Source organism: Chlamydotis macqueenii, chromosome 1 (assembly GCF_036417535.1).
Source record: "Chlamydotis macqueenii isolate bChlMac1 chromosome 1, bChlMac1.mat, whole genome shotgun sequence".
Lineage (NCBI taxonomy): Eukaryota > Metazoa > Chordata > Aves > Otidiformes > Otididae > Chlamydotis > Chlamydotis macqueenii.
Genome location: NC_141556.1, coordinates 2024712 through 2044443, shown reverse-complemented (window position 1 = coordinate 2044443; position 19732 = coordinate 2024712). Strand labels below are relative to the sequence as shown.

The 19732-nt window shown below is 51.6% G+C and overlaps 2 protein-coding genes across 2 annotated transcripts; both read left to right on the top strand.

Moving 5' to 3' along the window:
* Positions 1 to 1902: 1902 nt before the first annotated feature.
* Positions 1903 to 13757, top strand: NET1 (neuroepithelial cell transforming 1). Its single transcript, XM_086744438.1, has 10 exons — positions 1903 to 2033; positions 6572 to 6679; positions 7467 to 7634; positions 8421 to 8483; positions 8940 to 9036; positions 9161 to 9237; positions 9727 to 9984; positions 10234 to 10404; positions 11270 to 11456; positions 11836 to 13757. Exons 1-10 carry the CDS (start codon positions 1941 to 1943, stop codon positions 12234 to 12236), a joined length of 1623 nt encoding a protein of 540 aa, XP_086600564.1. The 5' UTR covers positions 1903 to 1940; the 3' UTR covers positions 12237 to 13757.
* Positions 13758 to 18545: 4788 nt separating this feature from the next.
* On the top strand, positions 18546 to 18995 carry LOC104477738 (calmodulin, striated muscle). The gene has a single exon (XM_010117916.2). The coding sequence runs from the start codon at positions 18546 to 18548 to the stop codon at positions 18993 to 18995; it is 450 nt and encodes a 149-aa protein (XP_010116218.1).
* Positions 18996 to 19732: the final 737 nt, after the last annotated feature.

Below are 19732 nucleotides of genomic sequence, written 5' to 3'. Positions count from 1 at the left end.
ATTTTACCTCGAAATGGGAACCACTTGTGTCAGTTTTGTTACTCTAAGGCCTTACCCACCCCTTGCTTTGAACGACGGGCAGTTGTCCAGGGCACGTAACCCTTTGCACGTGCCGTGCCAGGAGGCAGACGGGGAGCCCTGTTGCATCAAGATGATATCAGCAAGGCTGCATCATCCAGGGCTTGCATCACCACGAATTAGTTCTCCTCACAAGGTGTCACGCAGAAAGGCAGGGATCTCCTCGTGCGGTGAATCATGTGCTTCCCAGGTGCACGGCAGCAAGTCCCTTCCCGGAGGGCTCAGGAAGGAGAAGGACTATTTAACGCTTACATCACAGAAAACACTTCATAGGGCATGGAGCGCTTCCAGACGCAGGACATCACGTTCTGGTCCTAACGAGAAGCGTTTAAGTGCCGTGACTCTGCTTCACGCCTTCCCTCTCAGCTCCTGGTTGTTCACCCCCTATTTTTAGTTGACTCAACGCGGCCTGTCTACGTCTCACTGAAAAGCGATGCGCCCTCGGGGATTCCTGAATCTTCAGGCCAAGTTTAACAAATCTTTGACCTTAGATTGTAGGAGAAATGAGCACGTTTGATACTCCCCCCCAAAAAAAATGATTAAACTCCACGGAGGGTTTGCTGGCTTCTGCTCAGAGACATCGTCCCTTTGGTCTTTTGTTGTCTTAAAAATGGTTGACTTCAGTAATCCAAAAAAAGGATTACCCGTATCTGAAAGAGTCACAGTCTGTCCTTTCAGCAAGGGTACGGAAACTCACTCTGTCCTGAGTTTCTGAGAATCCCGCAGTGGATCCTAAACGCATCACAGAGGTTAAAGAGGCGCAGATTTGCTGAGAGCAGCTCTCCACGGGAGGGAAGCAAAGAAAGCTAAAAAAAAAGAAAAAAAGCCGGGGGAGGGGACAGCAGGACTTTCCTCTCGCCCATTACTCTGAAAATGCTGTTGCAAACCCTCTGCCCGTCCCGCAGCAGACACGTGGCGGGGACCCTGCCGTACTCCCAGCCCCCCCAAATTTATCTCTTCCAAGACGGAGGTTGGTTAGCACAGGTAGGCCGCAACGCAGCTGCCCTCCTATTGCCAAATACACTCGGTTTATTTTTACCAGCACAAGAGACCTTTTATTTGGGAGATTTGTAGCCGTGCCAGGAATAATATGACTTGAACAAACAAACACAAAATACAAACCCTTTACATCTACGGCCAGGCCTGCTGGGACAGGCTCCCCTGTTCGAAAACAGGGGGAGAGGCCCAGCCCAGCCCCTGGCTAACAGAGCCGTGCCAGCACAACCTTTAAAGCTGCGAGCAGACTTAAAAGCACAGGTCTAGACAAGAATTCTTTTTTTTTTTTGAGCAAGGAGGGCTGAGGCTGTTAAAAAAAAAAAAAAAACAACTTTCAGTGGTAAATGATTTATGCTCCAGCCGCGTCAGGAGGAGCCACGCTTGCGAAACGGCCGTGGACGCCGGTGGGCCCCTGCCCTGCCAGTGCCAGCGAGGAAAACGAGGGGGGAAAAAGCCGAAAAAAACCAAAACACACGTTTGTTTTTTGTCTCTTTTCAGCGCAAATAGCGAAAGCCCTGCGCTTTTTAAAGCGCTTTCCATCGTGAGGTGTGGTGGAACCCCCTCGGCCCTCAGTGGGTGCCCTGCCTTAAAGCAGAGCCTCTCAGAGGTCCCATTTTTGGGGAGTTTAGGAGGAAATACAGGCTGGGAAACGCGCTCAGAGAATCCTCGACGCCGGGCACCCCGCCTGGGGGGCGGGGGGGCGGGGCTAACAGCCAGTGGGCGTGGCTTCGGCCCTAGGGGCGTGGTCGTGGCGGTAGCCCCGCCCCCGCCGGTGAGATCGGGGCGCGGCGCGGCGGCGGGCGCAGAGCGGGATGAGCGGGGGCTGAGGCGGCGGCGGAGGGAGGGGGACGCCGCGGACGGCGGCCATGGTGGCTCACGACGAGCTCGGGGGGCTGCTGCCCATCAAAAGGACTATCCGGGTGATCGACGCGCAGAACCAGTCCTTCAGGGAGCAGGAGGTGAGGGGGAGAGGGAGAAAAAGGAGGGGAGTTTGGGGGGAAAGCGGTGGTTTTGGGGACACCCCCCCCCTTCGCCTTCCCGCTCTCGGATCCTGAGGGCAGGCGACGGGCTGGGTACGCTGCCGGCCCCGGGGTGAGGCACGGGCAGCGATTTAATTAAAAATAAATAGTATTTTTAAAAAAAACAAGTTAACAGCCCCTGGAGGAGTGAGACCAGAGAGCCGAAACCGAGCTCAGCGCCTTACCGGACCCCGCTCCCCTCAGAGGAATTTTAATTTAAAAATCGCTTGTTACTCAGCGTGTTCTTTCTACTGACAGAAGTTTTCCTAATTAGGACGTTTATTCGCTGCATAAACAATTTTTAAAAAAAAATGTGGATTGGTTACGGGTTTGAGGGTTTTTTCTTCTTTGAAGCATTGTTATTTTTATCATCTGTTGTTATGTAAATGAGAATAATTGCATTCCTGGGAGATGCTCGCATGCCTCCTGCTGCGACTGAAGGCAAGAGTCCAGGAGCCAGGTAGGGACCGGCTGCCCTGGGCTGGGTTTTATTGCCGAGATTAGCGGTCAGATGAAGTAGAAAAGAAAAAAAAAAAAAAAAGAAAAAGAAAAAAAAAAAGTTCCAGACAGCTCTGGGGCTTGAGGGCTCGGGGCTGAGTCGCCAGCTTCTTAAAATCTTGGCTTTAAAGCAGCCAGACTTGGGCAATCTCATTGTGCAAAAGGGAAACCAGATGCTGGGAGAGAAGTAACGTAAACCAGACCTCTTAAAGGCGGGTAAATCGCCTGTAATTCTTCAAACCTGTATTTTCCGTGGGGTATAACCAGCACGCTGGGTGTCTGAAGTTAAACTTTGGGTCTGGCTTTGAGCGGTGACTCCTAAGCCAACGCTCCCGTCAGCGCCAGGTACTGAGTCGCTATCCAGAGCCGCTGGAGTTATCAGCGGAGCGCGAGGCCAGATTTCCCCCTTGGCTGGGAACGGCCAGTCGAATTTGGGAAAGGCGAGGGTTGTCATCTCCGTCCTGACGTGTCAAACCAGAGCCCGGTTGTTCGGTTTGAGTGCGGACAGCTGTTTTCAGAACAGAGCTTGAGATTCAGCAAGCTCTTTGCGCGTGAGTCTTATTTTAAGAGAGTCAGGTGGCAGTGATTTCTGGCAGGAATCACTCGAGCTGCTGACTAAAGTCCCTTTTTGCATATTTGGCTTAATAGGAGAAGTTTTGCTGCGCGTGGCTTTTAGATTTGTCATCGTGTTTTTGTACGCCTCGGTCTGGGACAGGCACGTAGGACATTGCACTCTAGTAAGCGATCCTTGTAAAAACCACTAATTATTACCTAGCGCAGGGGGAAAGGTTGTAGGCGTGCGTGCTGCTGGAGGAAAACGTTCGTTGCTCAAAAGCAGAGATCGGTTTTCCTTCGAGCGACAAGGTGCAATCTTCGCAAAAGGAAGAGTTAACCTGCAGTTAGAAGCACTTGAAGAAATTCCTCTGGTGTGAAGTCTTGGCTGCCAGCTGAGGCACCGATTTAGCTTTTGTGTGTATGTTCATGATATATTTATATTCACTTTTGATAAAGAGTCTCTGAGAGGAAAAAAAAGAAAAAAAAATTCTGAATGGAAGCAGAAGTGCTGTTGAACTCGGTGGGGTTTTAATTATCTGTGCTGTAGTGCTTAACACCACTGGCTTGTTGCGGAAACTTTGCAGACTTGGTTCTAATCTAGGCTTCTGTAAGTCGGACAGCGTGGAGACAGGCTAATCACTGTGCGCAAGTCCAGAACTGGGGGAAAAAAAAAAAAAAAGAAAAATACCCAGCCAAAGTTATCCGTAGTATGAACTGCCCTGCGTCTCGGCTTACACCGTGACAGAGTTTGGCTGTAAGGGGGGTACAGAACCCCAAGCTGCAATGCAGATCTCTGAGAAGGTGGAGTTTCTAAGGAAAGAGATTTTTATTTTTTCCCCCCTCCCTGCCTTGGATCAAACAGTATCGCTGGAAGGAGAAGAAGAAGAAACAGATGCTTTTTTTTGGCAGTCGAGCCATTCATGTCTGAGAGCACTCTCAGGACAGAAAGCAGGATTTGATTCTCTTTAAAAGAGGGGAAGCGGACTTTTGCTAGGCTGAATTTATAGCATACAGAAGTTTTTCTGTTGGCCAGACACCCCAGGGGAGCACATCACATGTAGAGAAAATGCTCTGGTCATGTGTGAAATTCCTCCCTCCGCAGAGCAGAGGAGGGCTTCTCTTGTTCGAGATGCTTTTCACTTCAAGCCTGACTTTGCACGTCTCGGTACTTACCCACTGTTCAGAAAAGCGGCGATTTACAATCCCAGGGAGCCCCTTTGCACCGCCTGTCCCAGAGGGAGAGACAGGAATGCCTTCTGCCAGGCCTTGCGCGCGTGCATGTGTCACTCCAGCCCGGCACAGATGTGCTGGGCAGGCATTCGCACGTGTCCCCCGGCACAGATACCGTCATTGTATCTCCTGTCTGGAAAGGCTGCCGAGCTGACCCTTTAACAGCGAGCTGCGAAAGACTGTACAAGCATCCGAAAGCACTGAGGTTTCTTGCTATTAATTTTCAGTGTCACATTTTTCTTCTCCATGCTATTTATATCGCCAGCCTTGACAGAGCTGCGTGTGGCTTATGTCTGTGTATTTTCTGCTTACATTCCTGCAGTTTCTTAAGCTTCTCTTGACTTGCGTCCATTTATTCCAGTACACTGATACGTTATTTTCTAGCAGTAAATTACCTATCCTCTACCTCCGCTCAGAAACGTCTGCAATTAATTAAACCTTTCTTGTCATCTTTTTAGCCTGGCCTAACTTTCCAGCCTTCTCCACAATCCTTTTCCCGACTGGCTCTGTCCTGAGTGCAGCGGCTCACGGTTGGCAAAGGAAAGGAGTGACTGCAGTGTTCCCAGAGCTGCACCTAAACCCAGCTGAGGGTCGGGGTCCCGGGGTTGAGGGCGTTTTCCTACAGCTGTTCCCCGTTTCTGTAGCACTCTCATACTTCTGAGATCACCCGAACGTTTCGAGCGTAGCTTTGAACGCGCTTTGTGCTGTGCCAAGAGGCCTTTCTGGTCTGCATCGCTCATAAATTGTTTCTTTTCATGTTCCCCCTGCAACTTTGAAGGCTTAGTTCAGTGTGAGCTCACCTCCTCTGTTGCTTAACGCTGCGTGTAGGCAGGCAGGCGGGCCGCTCCTCGGGTCGCGTTGCTGAAATCGGATCTCGCATACGTAGCTTTTATGCTTCCTCAGTCTCATGACTGGAATCCAGCTCTGCGTGTTCCTCTTCCCCTTTTTTTTTTTGTTTTTTGTTTTCAGCATTTGTTACCTCTGTTGCTACACAGAAGCCAAGGGTTTGGGCACCTTATCTTGCAATCTCAGACTGGAAATAGAGACCGAGGAGAGCTTGTCCTAAGGACTTCTCCATCTTTGCGTTTTGGCCTTTTGAAACCTAAGAGGAGAGACTCAACTGTCATTAATAAAAAAATGCCTGATAAAGCTTTGGTAAAATTTCTATTGAGATGAAGTGAAAAAAAGAGGCTGCTTCCATCAACTCGTCTGAACTTCATGCTAAGAAACTTCCTTGTGATAATGAGTCACGCCCAGCCATCTACCAGATGTTGAGGAGCACCAGGGCACCTCATCCAGCCTTTTTCCTAGCCTTAAGCTCCGAGCCCATCTCTTCCCGGTGTCCCATTGTGCACACCTTTCCTGTACAGTCCTTGCAACACAATATTTTGGATGTAAAAGATGTAGGGTTGCCAGCAAGCTTTTAAAAACTGATCTGAGCTTAAGCAGCAGGAGGTTTCCATGGGGCGTTTCCTCTTTCTTGGCAGCGTTTACGGTCAGGACAGAATTGAAAGCGCTCCGGGCTCCCAGCAGGGATTAGTGGTGTCGAAAAGCAGAAGCTCTATCTTTCAAATCTAAATAACGTATAAGAAAAATTATGACGACTTGCGGGGGGTCGGGGAGAGCAGAAGAGGGAAGAAATTTTGTGAAGTGAAGGTTTTAAACTGTTTCGTGTGTGCCTGTCCCTCAGGAATGTTCAGCATGTGGTCATTTGCTGTTTGTTAGAATAGCTGCTGAGGCCGTCCTGGGCTGCGACTGCTGCTTTTCTCTCCAAAAGAAAATGAAAATGGAAAAACACATTCTTTCTACAAAGGAAAACATGATTAAATGGAGAGGCAGATCACAGCTCCATCTTTAGATGACCGTCGCTTGCCTTGCAGAGGAGAACGCTTGAGTCCATTTATGTTCAAAGCGTAACGGTCCCTGTTGAAGGCCTATTTTGAATTCTGACTGATGTGTGTGTTATCTTGCCTCTTCTGCACCGGGCAAAGTCTCTGCGGTTTAATTGCAGCCTTAAAGTTCAGACAAATATTTACAGCCTCTGCTTTCCTTTTAAGATGAATGGCTACTTCCAAACACTCTCTTTGCTGTGTTTCCCACTCCTTAAGTGGGTCCGTGCTTTTTAAACCTGGACAGCTTGAGAAATGAAAGTGGGAGTCCCAGCCGGTACGATTTGTTCTCTGCTTTATTTACAGGAGCCGAGCAATAAGCGGGTTCGACCTTTAGCACGGGTCACATCCCTGGCGAACTTGATCTCTCCTGTAAGAAATGGTGCGGTTCGGCGCTTTGGGCAGACGATACAGGTAAAAAGCAGAGCCTTCCAGTCCTCGAAGTCTAGAGACAAGGGGAATGGGCGTTAAAACAGGCACTGGGATTTCAAGACATCTCTTGAAAATGTACTATATGATTCATGCAAGGACAGAAAGCTTGCTTGGGAGTTGGGGATGAAGAAGAGTTCAGAGGTAGCTTGGTAGGTAACGAGGTTATTGATAGTTTAAGCAGTAAAAAATGATTTAGATAGCGACAATTAGCTGATAAACTGTTCTGGTACTTGAGATACGTGTATTGGAGCGTGTGCTTAAACGAGAACTGACCCTGCTGTTCTGCGATCTTTCAGTGGTGTCAGAGAAGCGTTGTCTAAGGAACGCTGTACCCCACGCGTGCAGATAAGGCGCTTCTGCATCTGGGTTTCAATAACATTGCGAATTGCAAGGGCAAAGGTCAAGTGGCTCCTCATTAACCCCGTTGTAGGTAGAATTATGATCCTAGCGTGTTTACTTCCTCATACCTTGGAAATAGTCCCAAGCTTTACCTGCCCATCCTCCTCCAAAGCGCTGCTGCTGGGTCAGTGCAGGGAGAGGCACATGGAAAAGCTTGCCGGTCTCCGGGCTCTCGGGGCTTTTTCAGCAGCTTGATTAAAGTGTTCCTTTATCTGAGGAAAAGTGTCTGGGTGTGTTTTCCTGCCCTATACAACAGAGGAGGATGAAGGATTGGGAGGGGTATGGATAACAGTATAATACTCCTGTACTTCTGAAATGTTGGCTCTACGTTTTTTTTTTTTAATTTTTTTTTTTTTTTAAATCCCTATAGTCGTTTGCCCTTCGCAGTGACAGCAAGTCTCCTAGCTGTGCCCAGAAGTCATGTAGCAAATCAGCTGCTCCTACTCCTCCTAAAAGAAGAAACAGTGTCCTTTGGTCTGAGATGTTAGATGTCAACATGAAAGAGTCCCTGAGCACCAAAGAAATTAAGCGCCAGGAGGTAAGCTGCCCGTTAAACAGCAGGACTGGGAAAGGCAGCCGAGGCCTCAGCTTGGGCTGTTTCCTTGGCGGGGAAAGGAGTAATGAGCATCTGTGGGTGACTGTGTCTTCCAGTGCACCTTCATTTCCAAACTGCTTGATTTATTTCTGCATTAGGCATGGGAAAAGGTAGGCTTCTCTCTCTTGAGTCACTAGGGAGTTTGTCTCCCCAGTTTGACCCTTCAGAGGTGCCAAACTCTTGCCGTGGGGGTGCTCAGCATTTCTGACATTTGAGACCCAGCCACGCTGGTTGCTTTGCAGCAGACCCAAAGTCGGGTTTCTCGTAAAGCCAGCTGTCTTGCTCTTAAAGCTCTTGACAATTGGTTGAAAGCCAAATGGCAAGGCCTTGGCTTGCCTTTTTCCTGTAGTTCTTAGACAAATCTTCTAGTGACAACACAGAAGCTGACTAAAAACGCCTGGGATTTGACCTCTGTGGTTTTCTGGCTTTTGTTTTTTTTCGTAGTCGCCTGTGTAAAAGCAGTGATTTAAAAGGTGCTAATATTTAATTTGGCTTGCGCGTGAGCGTCAGAGCTTTCACACAGTTGTAAGTAACGTTGCTTTCTCAGAGCTGGGAAAGCCGGCAGATTTACTTGAGGTCGTCGTGCCCAGGTGGCATACAGTGATTCAGACGGCGAAACCGCCTATTCAAGCTGCAGAGGCAGGATGTACATTATGTGGGCTGAAAGGCTCTTTCAGAGGAAGACTGGGATTAAAAATGACTCTCCATGCTTTATCCCCTTCCTCACAGGCAATATACGAAATGTCCAGGGGAGAGCAGGACCTGATCGAAGACCTGAAGCTTGCCAGAAAGGTGAGTGGTTTTCTTTTATTTTCCTGCAGTCAGTAATCATATTGATCATATCGCAGATGATAATGAAGTTTCTTTGCACCTCCAAACATTACGTATCAGCTTTATCAGGCTTAGAATCCACATTTTGAAAGCTGTTCTGGAGGGCTGACGTGAGCAATCCTGCAGTACTGGTTTGATTGCAACAAACCCAGCCAAAAAAAAAAAGACTGCGCTTTGCAGTCCTGCAGAGCTCGTTGGGGAATCCCTCTCCCAGATGAGAACAGTTAAGACAGGAAAGTCCTTTTCATTTGATACCTTGATAGAGAGGTGAATCTTTTAGCAATCAAAGTCAGTGTTACTGTTTCTGTTGGCTTCGCTTCATATCTGTCCTGCATGAGATCCATCCCCTCACATTTAAATTGCCAGTTTTTGGGCTTAGGAGATTTGAGTGTGTTTAATACCCACGTTCTTTGACAGGCCTATCACGATCCCATGCTGAAACTCTCTATCATGTCTGAGGAGGAGCTCACCCACATCTTTGGGGACTTGGATTCTTATATTCCTCTGCATGAAGGTGAGAGCAACTAGATGATTTTCACATCACGTGCTGACTGAGAGTTAAACTCTGTGTGCTTGCTCACGTTAGAACAGCTTACTGGGGCATCGATGCGATTTCTATTTTTGTGTTTCAATTCCAGACTTGTTGGCAAGTTTAGGAGAAGCAACAAAACCAGATGGAACAGTGGAGCAGATCGGGCCCATTCTTGTCAAGTGGGTGAGTACAGAACTTGGAGGCTAAAAACGCGCTTAAAGGACGTTTAAAGCTAGAAGCCGAAAAGCTGTGGGCTTTTGTGGCCTTGAGCGAAAGATTGAAACGGAAATCCCGGCTACACTGAAAACAATGGGAGTCAGTCAGCCGTAATGGGCCACGGTTTCACCCTGGAGACTTACACTAGTGTGACTGCAATCACTTGCTGATTTATGTTTCAAACGTCTGTATCTCCTGGACCGTTTGGCACTGGTGTGATTTCAACAGTGTTATCACTGTTAATCTCAAACATCTGAACTTCAAAGGCACTGCGTGCAGATGCCCTTGTTCCCCTCACGGAAGACTAGCTACATATACAAGACAGTCTGTTAACTTTTCTTTATCGGGCAAAGTATCTTGGTAGGGGAAGTAGAACTCCCCAAGTTTGACATGTGGATGTGATTTGCTTTTCCTACATGGAATTTGACTCCTGGATATCGTTCTCTTCTCCTGCAGTTACCACGACTGCATGCCTACAAAGGTTACTGCAGCAATCAGCTGGCAGCCAAAGCACTTCTGGATCAGAAGAAGCAGGACCGGAGAGTTCAGGACTTCCTCCAGCGCTGCCTTGAGTCTCCTTTCAGCCGCAAGCTAGACCTTTGGAGCTTCTTGGACATCCCTCGAAGTCGGCTGGTCAAATACCCGCTGCTCCTAAAAGAGATCCTGAGGCACACTCCCAAAGACCACCCTGATATCCAGATTCTGGAAGAAGCCGTAAGTAACAGTGATTTTGAGATCGTTGTTCTGACGTAAGCGTGTCACTCTGAAGCTCCAGAAAGCTTTCCTAAACCCTCAGCAATTTCCTGGGGTGGTTTTCTCGGTGGACAGAAATCTGTGACCGTAACCCCTAATGAAAGCAAATGAGAGATGAGTCCACATGGATGCCATCATCTGGAGTTGTTAACTAGCACTTGAAGGGGAGGAGGTCACTATTTAATCATGTGTAAATGTTTTGGTTTGTAGATATCTATAATCCAAGGAGTCCTCTCTGACATCAACCTGAAGAAGGGGGAGTCGGAGTGCCAGTATTACATCGACAAGCTGGAGTACCTGGATGAGAAGCAGAAGGACCCAAGGATCGAAGGCAGCAAAGCTTTACTGTGCCATGGGGAGCTGAAGAATAAAAATGGACATGTAAGTCCCTGGTGTTCATGGTCATTAATTCTCAAGTTTGAAAGCCTTCCCTCAGAGGTAGTTAAAACCATTTGTCTGTTACAGCGGGACCAGGAGCCCTTCCATCCTTCGGGGTAGTTCAGACAATTAGCTGAATAGAAAAAGCGGGAGAGAAAGCACCTGATGGCAATCTACAAAGTGTAAGGGAAAGTTTCCTGCTGACAGCTTTACCATTGGCCTTCAGAAGCTGGAAAATAATTAGCACAAAATTACTATAGAAAGTGTGCTCTGTGCCCAAGCACTCGATCAAAAGGGATTTCCTGCCGGCTGTTTACTTTCAGGTGCTCTGACATTCCCCATTAAGAGCGCTGGCGCACAGCTCTTCCAAACAAAAGTGTTCCTGCAAAAGCTTGTTTGGCTTTGAGGTGAACTGCCAGAAGTTTATCTCCCGCTGGAGCGGCACTGAAAGACCCCGCTGTACTCAAGGGCTTGATGCCTTTTGTTCTGGCTTGCAGGAGTAACCTCATTTTAAACATCAAATCTTTTTTCTTTATTTTTTTTGTTGGTTGGAGGAGGGTTTTTTTGTTTGATTTGGCCATTACACTTCTGTACACACGAAGCATTTTGTATTACCAGAAAAGATTTTGTTTCTAATCATCCTATTCTTGGCATCTGTAAAATATAATTCACTTTTTTAAGGGTCACTAAAATAATAAACCTACTGATGTAAGTCTGGTCTGTGCCACCGGTGCCAGGGCCTTACGTTGCTGTAACAGGAACTTGTCAGAAACTTAACGTGGGTGAAACTTCAGATAACGTGGCCTGTGACCTCTTTGAAGGCAGAGTACAACGCTTTGCTCATATTCAAATGTGTTTTCTCTTTCAGAAACTCTATGTCTTCCTCTTCCAAGACATCCTGGTTTTGACCCGGCCAGTCACTCGCAACGAGCGCCAGGCCTACCAAGTGTACAGGCAGCCGATCCCCGTCCAGGAGCTGCTCCTCGAAGACCTGCAGGATGGCGATGTGAAAATGGGAGGATCTTTCCGAGGAGCTTTTGGCAATTCCGATAAAGGTACGGACCAAACCGCCTCGTCTGCCTGGGAGTCTGTTGGTGAGGAGAGATTACACCTGGGCTGAGGTGCCTTTGGGATGGCAGACGTGTGATGCGTGTTAACGTCCGCCGTTAGAGTGTCACCACTGGGCTTTGCAGTTTTATATTTGGTGGCCGTAAACTTACATAATGGCTCTTTACAGCTGGTGCTCGGCTTAGAAAACATCTATTTCCACGTGTCTGTGCCAGGTTCTGGGGTTTGCAGGGGAGCGGGGGCGTTGGTGGGGTTTTGGACGCTTTCCCTGAAGCAGAGCAGGGCAGTCCAGGTCACTTGTCTAGCGATGGAATCTCTAAACATTGAGCTAGGAACTGATCTGCTTTTTCCTATGTTTATCTTCAGCTAAAAATATCTTCCGAGTTCGTTTCCAAGATCCCTCCCCGGGCCAGTCCCACACGCTGCAGGCCAATGACGTCTTCCACAAGCAGCAATGGGTTAACTGCATCCGAACGGCCATCGCTCCCTTCCAGCGGACCGCTGCCGCTGCAGAGCTGAAGGAGCTGCCGGAGCTGAGCGAAGAGTCGGAGGAGAACAACCCCTCGGCGCCCAACGTCAAAGCCCAGAAGAGGCAGTCTGCCGTGTCCGGCGTCACCGAGATGGAGCTAGACGAAAGCACGTCCGAGTGTGGCTCCGTCCTGGACTCGGAGGAAGCCAAGGGCGTGAAGACGCACAGAACATCATCTGGGCACCGAAAAACGAGGGAGAAGCAGCTAAGCGGCAAGCGAAAAGAAACGCTGGTGTAAAGAGGAGCCCAGCAACCTCCTGGTGGAAGACTGTTTATTTATAAATAACGTGTACATTTTTCTTGCAATGTGAGCATGATTGGATTCACTCTACTGAACAGAATTTTTGTTGTTGTTTTTTATGTTGTAATGGCAGCTACCGGTATACAGTTAACACTGTCGAACTGGAGTCTGTTTTTCACAAACGTGGCCACTTTAAGCCCGGTTTTAATGCCGTGAGTGATTCACGAGCCCTCGTGCTTTTTGTCTGCTCGTGGCAGATCTGAAGAGCACGCTTTGGTTTCGGAAAGATTTCCACATGCGGTGTTTGAGGCTGGAAAATGGTCAAGCTAAAGCGGAAGTTTGGGCCCTCACCGAGATGAGAAACCTGAATTCACGTTTCCTTCTTGTCTTGCACGGCGCATGTTTCGCAGGGGGTGGTTCTCATAATCCATGCAACCTTTCCTGTTAAAAAAGAGAGAAAAAACAGACTCCAGGTTCAACAGGTTCTCAATTTACCTACTGGAATCTTTAATCTTCGTGTGTCCTTTGTACATTCCTCATTTTCACTCTTGTAACCTGCCAGATATTTAATTTTTTTTTTTATTAGTTGTTTTGTTTCAAATTTGTTTGGGGTTTTTTTCTTGTTGTTGTTTTCTTTGTTTTTCTTTTTTTTTTGTTTTTCTTTTTTTTACTTTTGTATTTTGTTCTTCTTGTTGTTGTTCAGACTTGGCATTTCCTTTCAAGTACTTGATCCTTCTTGCTCTTGCCTGTACATACTGTTTCTCATGTCACTCCACAGTTCTGCGGAGCGCGGGCGAGCCGCGGCGTTACGAGCCGGTGGCTGGGAGGAGACGCTCGACGTAACCCGGTAACGGTTTGTGCGCGCTCCGGACTACTGGAAGAGAACTGCGTTGCTAACGAGGGGTTTTAGAAAGGTTTTAGGCAAGTTGTAAAGGGTTTGGGGAGGGAAGAGGAGCAGCAGCTAGAGGGGAATAGCAGGGAGTGAAGGTAGATTTTTCTTGTTAACGTTGCCTTTTGGAAATGAAATGCCTTCCGCAAGGAGGCAGGACTGGAGGCAACCCAGGGGTTATTGCATGTGGTAGAAAGGTAGAGAAAAGAAAACGTTTGAAGCTGATGAGATGTAAGGACAAAAGAGATTAGTGGTTGTATATACTCATAGCGGCGACAGCGCCGTGTCCTAGCGGTCCAAAGATTCGTAGGAGAGATGCCAGGATGGTAACGAAGCGTTGTAGGAAACAAAGAGGTGACAGCTTGGAGCAAAGCCAGCAGGTTGTTCCTGTCCTTCGACTGGTGATGATGGGGCAAGGACAGCGAGCCCGCGACACCCGTCCTGGAGCGTTACCCCAAATCTGCGCTCGAGGAGCCGTAGCTCGTGTGGAAAGGGTCACTGCCTGTCACGTGTTTGGCCAGTAGTGTTGGAAACGGAAGAGGGTGTACATAGACACGAACGTGGGGTTCTCTGTAAATGTATTGTACAGTTTCGAGTGCCAAGTACAATTAAATTCCTGACAGCCTCTTGCCTGCCTCCTGAGTCGCTACCTCCAACGGCCACGCTCGCGCTGCGGCTGCTGCCAGACCTGCGCTTCTCCCGCACCTACGGCCGCGCGCTCCGGGCACGGGGCTGCGGCTCGCAGGAGGAAGCCGTGGCTTTATTCACACCCCTCTTCCTGTCACGGTTCCTCTTTGCGCCGCCGCGGCGGGGCAGGACCCGAGCTGGCGGTTTACGGCTCCGTGTGCAGCCCCTGGGGCCCGGCAGCCGCCGCCCTTGGTGCGCGGTGGGCGGTTGCTGTCAAACAGGGCACAGCTGCCTGACTCACCGCGGCGCTTGCATCACTCGTCCTCCCTTTCTGGGGGAAAAGGGAGCAGTGGGGACAGTCGCTGCCCTTCTGGGGCGCGGAAACCTCCTTCCTACAGAAAAGAAACCACCCTCCACAACTGAAAGGGTCCCCAGTTAGCAAATATTTTAAAATCTCCTAAATGAACCTTCAGAAGTGGCCTCGAGTGGAAGGGGAGACCTTGCTGCGGCAGCTTCCCCCGGGGCGGTGGGGAGCACCCAGTTAGCAGCAGCGTGACGAAACCGTCAGGTCTCTGCAGCCCTCCTGAAAAACTCCAGCCTGACCATGTAGGGAGGCGTCTGGGCTGCAGCTCTTTGGGAAGAGCAACCCCGGATCCCAGCCAGCTCTCTCGGGGTGGCCCTGCATCCCTGCGTCCCCCGCTGTGCCCCCGGGGCCCAGCTCGGTTTGCAGGGACGGGGTTTACAGACCTGTGAAGCTGTTTTGATCTGGAGGGAACTCAGCCCTTCCCAAGCAGGGAGAAGCTGGAAAAGAGGCTCCTTTAGCCAAAAGAAAAAATAAAAAGCATTAATGAGCTGCTGGGGCACAGAGAGAGGAAATCCTGCGGAGAGCCTGCTTCTCCTCCCGCGCGCCAGGCTGGGGCTGAACCTTCGTCTCGTCATCCTGTAACCAACAGACAGCAAATCAGCCAAAAACTTAATTTCCCTTTAAAAGCCAGTTCCCCCGGACTCCTCGTGGCTCCTATCCCCGCTCCGTCCCTCCGGGGAGGAATGCGCAGACCGCAGCCGGCCGCCCTCGCTTCGCTAGACTAAACAAGCCAGGCTTTCCTGGTTTCCTCCTGCGCCCAGCTCCATCGGGGCCCAGCCGGGCCTCTCCGCGCCTGCGCTGCCAGATTTTTTTCCCCTCATCCCATGGACGGGAGGGGGACGTCAGGACACAGCGAGGTGAAATAGCCCAGGGTAGAGGGGGAACCTGGCCCACCGAGCCCTGCTGAGCCCCTATGTCCTTGGACACCTTGGCCAGGGAGAGGGTAAGCGCCCGTGGCCAGCGGACGCGTGGGCACCTCCGCCTTCCGTAAGCAGCTCCCTGGCTCCGTGTTTACTTTTGGGGATCCACCCAGCTCGGGCGCTACGTGCGGAGAGGAGCCAACGCCGCTCCGATCTACAGGTGAGACCTTCCTGGTGTCGGGGTCTGGTGACGTCGGGCAGGCCCAGAAGTGGGACCGGGGTCCCTTCGCTTGGGCTAGAAAAGCCTGACTTTAGGAGCTGCGGACCCTGCAGTTCGCCCTTGACTTTGGAAACCCCCTTCAAAACAATGCCTAAAATAAAACGCAAACCACCGAAGCCCAAATTTTACACCCAGCAGCTGCCATCCCCTGGAGAACCCCCCGCAGCCGTTGCGGGATCATGCCCAAGCTCAACCTCTCCGAAATCCCGTTTTCCACATTAAACCTCGACACGATTTATGCCGGGCTTTGCAGAGCTTCCTCCCCGTCCCCGCAGACGCTCGTGAGACCAGCCGGCCTCAGCGAGTCAGGGCTGGCGCAGCGGCACGGGGGCCCTGCGGAGGTTTCCTCGCTGGAGCCCTTTTCCCAATCCGCCTCCGACTTTCTCTTTTTCCACCAATTCATCAGCCTCTCCCCCCTCACCCGCCGCCTCGTCTGCAAACGCGAAGCCAGCCGTCGCCGCGCACATCTGCGCACAGCTGGGCTGGCCTTACGAGCCGCCCAGGCTCAGAATAATCCGACCGGGTGCCATTAACCATCTGGTTTGGGAGTTGTTCTTGAGCCGTTACCTGGATCAGACCGCTCGAAACCAGACACCGAGGGCGACGCGGCCTGGAAAACGCCGTGGGAGGCTTTAACGTCGGCCGCTTGCACCCTCCTTCGTCTGAGCATCGACCCCTCTGACCCCGGTTGGAGACATCCTGGGAAATCGGCCTGCCAAAATATCCATCAACCGGGGGCCGCGTGCTCCCGCCTCCCGCCGTGGTGGCCTCGGCACCTTCCCGTCCCACCCCATGGCCCATCTCAGACGCCGTAAATAGGACTCGACCGTAAACCGGGGGATTTGATGGGCCAGCAGGCAGTTTTATTAGGCTAATTATCCTGTCGTGCTAATGAGGGCGCAGTTAAGCACAGTGAAAGTCAAGTGCTGGCTTGACCTTCTCCCAAAGACTGATGCAAACATGGGAGGCAATGGGTGGTGGTGATGGGGAGGTGATGGGTGGTGGTGATGGGGAGGTGATTGGGAGTCGATGGGTGCTGGCAATGGGTGCTGGTGATGGGGAGGTGATGGGTGCTGGTGATGGGGAGGTGATGGGGAGATCATGGGTGCTGGTGATGGGAAAATGACGGGTGCTGGCAATGGGTGCTGGTGATGGGGAGGTGATGGGTGCTGGCAACGTGGAGGTGATGGGGAGATCATGGGTGCTGGTGATGGGAAAACGACGGGTGCTGACAATGGGTGCTGGTGTTGGGGAGGCGACGGGGAAACAAAAACCCTCAGCAACTTCCAGCTTCGCTCAGCACAAAGGGGCACCCGGGAAGGAGCAACCCCTTCGTCCTTAGCAAAGTGACCCAGTGCCCCCCGACCCAGCCCACCCCCATTTTGGAGCTCAAAAAACTCCCCTCCCATTGCTTGAACAAACACCTCCATCCCCCCAGGCTTGGAAAACACCCGGTTTTCTGTTGGTGTTTGCTTCTTCCAGCTGGGTTCAAGCCAGCTCCCCCTGCTCTTGGCTCCGTGCGTGGCTGCCCAGGGCTCTTTCACAGCAATTTTGATTTGATCTTATTAAATCTGGAGGAGAGGAGCAAGCGCGGGCAATTAGGCAGACAATTAGGGAGCAGCTCGTTGCACAAGAGGAGCTGCCAGGAGCTCCCCTCCCCGAAACGCGCTCGCGGGGTGAGTAGTGCCGTGCCGCTCACCAGACGGGTTCCTGGCACGGCTCGGCCGATTCCTCCCTGCGACTGCGTTTTTTCCAGATGAGGTTTTCCTCGAGACGGTGATCACCTCCCACACTTTGTCCCACCTGGAGGCCCCATTTCCCACGTTGTCCCATGGGCTGCCTTCTGCTTTGTGGCTTTCCCTCCAAATCTCACAGCTCTGATTCCTCACTGGGTTAAATTGGGGTAAACTGGTACCGTTTTCCTGTAGTTGAGCAAGTCAAACTGTCTTCTGCTGTGGAGCCTGGTCATCTGGTTCGTTAGCTCCTTGGCCCACCTGGTGAAGGTCACTTGACTGTTATGGGCACATAGGAAAGAGGGATGGAGGGACAGGGAGATGGATGGTCATGTAAATGCATGGATGGATGGACAGATGCACGGATGGATGACTGGGCAACTGCGTGTATGATTGGATGGACAGATGGATGGATGATAACGTGGTTATGGGATGGATGGACATATGGATGGGTTGGTTGGATGGTTGGATGAATGGATGAACGGATGATAACATGGTTATGGGATGGATGGACATATGGATGGGTTGGTTGGCTGGTGGGATGGTTGGATGAATGGATGGATGTTGGTGATGTGGTTGGGTGTATGGATGGACACACGGATGGATGGTTGGGTGGATGGATGGACAGCTGAGTAGATGCATGCATGGATGGACGAACAGATAAATGGATGGAGGGATGGATGGAAGGTGGTGAGAACAGATGGATGGATGGACAGTAGCACAGATGGACAGCTGGACAGAGAAATTGCCCTCATCATCATTTGTCTCTGAACGCTCCTGCACTCCCTGCTGTAAGAGATGAGTAAAGCCGAAAGCTGGCCATCACAGCATGGTCAATCCCCACTCCCGGGTTAACCCCTGACTAACCGGGCAGGACTCATGACACCGCTCACCTGATGCACCACCACGTCAGCCACCCCGGGGGCCGCAGGGCCGTTCTCGGGGAGCCCGGGAGAGGTGTCACTGCTGATTCAGGTCTCCGTCAGCGCGGAGCTCATCAGCTCCAGGCAGCCGGGCTCTGCCTGGACCTGCAGAAGGAAACCCTCCCTTGGCAGCTTTGACACGCTACCGGCATCGCCGTGGTGGGCCTGGAGCTGGGGAGATTTGAGGGGGGAACATCTCAACCACCTCCATGCAAAGCTGGAGGCCTTTGCGCAACGCCAAACCCCACCAAAGTGCCTGGAAACAGTGCGTATCCCCACCCCAAAACCACCGCTCTGCTGCGAGCCGCAGCGCAGATCCTTTAATTAGGGGCTTTGTTCGGAGCCGGCCCCGCAAAATGCCACAAGCAGAGCAAACGAGACGGCAGCCAGGGTGGCCCGAGGGGGCTGGTGGTCACCCTTCTTCTCCAGCACCCCAAAATTCCCCTGCAAGCTCCACCGGGGTCCAGCTGAACCGTTCCGGCTGACCCCGTGGCTCAGCCTCTCTCGCGTGCTCCTGCCTCCTCCTCCTCATCCGGGTAGAGGCAGGTTTGGAGGGAGGAGGCCCCATCCGCGCCTCCCCGCCGGCACCACAGCGTGCCGGGACAGAACTGCGTGCGAGCGGGGAGCGCCATGGCCGAGCGGCTGTCGGAGGAGAAGATCGCCGAATTCAAGGAGGCTTTTTCCCTTTTCGACCGGGATGGAGACGGTTGTATCACCACGAAGGAGTTGGGCACCGTCATGCGCTCCTTGGGGCAAAACCCCACCGAGGCAGAGCTGCAGGACATGGTGGGGGAGGTGGATGCTGACGGTAGTGGCACCATCGATTTCCCCGAGTTCCTCTCGCTGATGGCGAGGAAGATGAGGGACACGGACAGCGAGGAGGAGATCCGCGAGGCTTTCCGTGTCTTTGACAAGGACGGCAACGGCTACATCAGCGCGGCGGAGCTGCGGCACGTCATGACCAACCTGGGTGAGAAGCTGACGGACGAGGAGGTGGACGAGATGATCAAGGAGGCCGACTGCAACGACGACGGCCAGGTCAACTACGAGGAGTTTGTGAGGATGATGACGGAGAAGTGAGCCCCCCGCCACCCACCTCCAACCCCACCTCGCAGGTAACTCACTGGGACGTGGCTTCGTGCCCAATCCCCTGTGCACAGAAAGTCCTGGACCATGGGGTCCACCACACCCGTTGCAACGGCCACCCCAAATCTTGCATCTCCCCCATCCCGACCGCCTCCTGCCCTGCAACTTTTGCTGGTGGTTGGAAAAACAGTCTATGTTCATGGTGCTTTTTAAAAATTTTCCTTAATTTCTTCATAGGGAACAGAGATTGTGGTGGTCCCTCAGCCCCTCCATCCCCTGTTGCCGTCTCTCCACCGTCCTGGGCTGGAAAATCCTCTTTTCTCCCAGCCGGAGCATCGCCAGCCAGCGTCTGCATCGGATGCTGGCATCCCACGTGGCAGGATGGGGCTCGGGGTGCAGACAATCGTGAATGGTCCCTCCCCCCGCCCCCTACGAGACGCTCCTCTGGTGTTCATAGAGGTGCTGGTGGCCAATAAAGAAATGTCCCTCCACGTCCTGGTGGCTGCCAGTGCTTCTTTTGGCTTCTCTTCCCCCCCAAATCATCGACATCAGGTCATCCCAGCCAGTGTCATCACCCCCATCCTCTTTCCCCCCAGTTCCTCTTCCCCACAAACCGGAAAAATGCCCCTCGTGGGTGCTGGGCACCCTCCAGTTGCAGCCCCCAGGGTTGTGGCTGTCGCCACCCCAAATCCCCATCGCTTTTGGGGTCTGCTCTCTGCATCCCAAGGGTT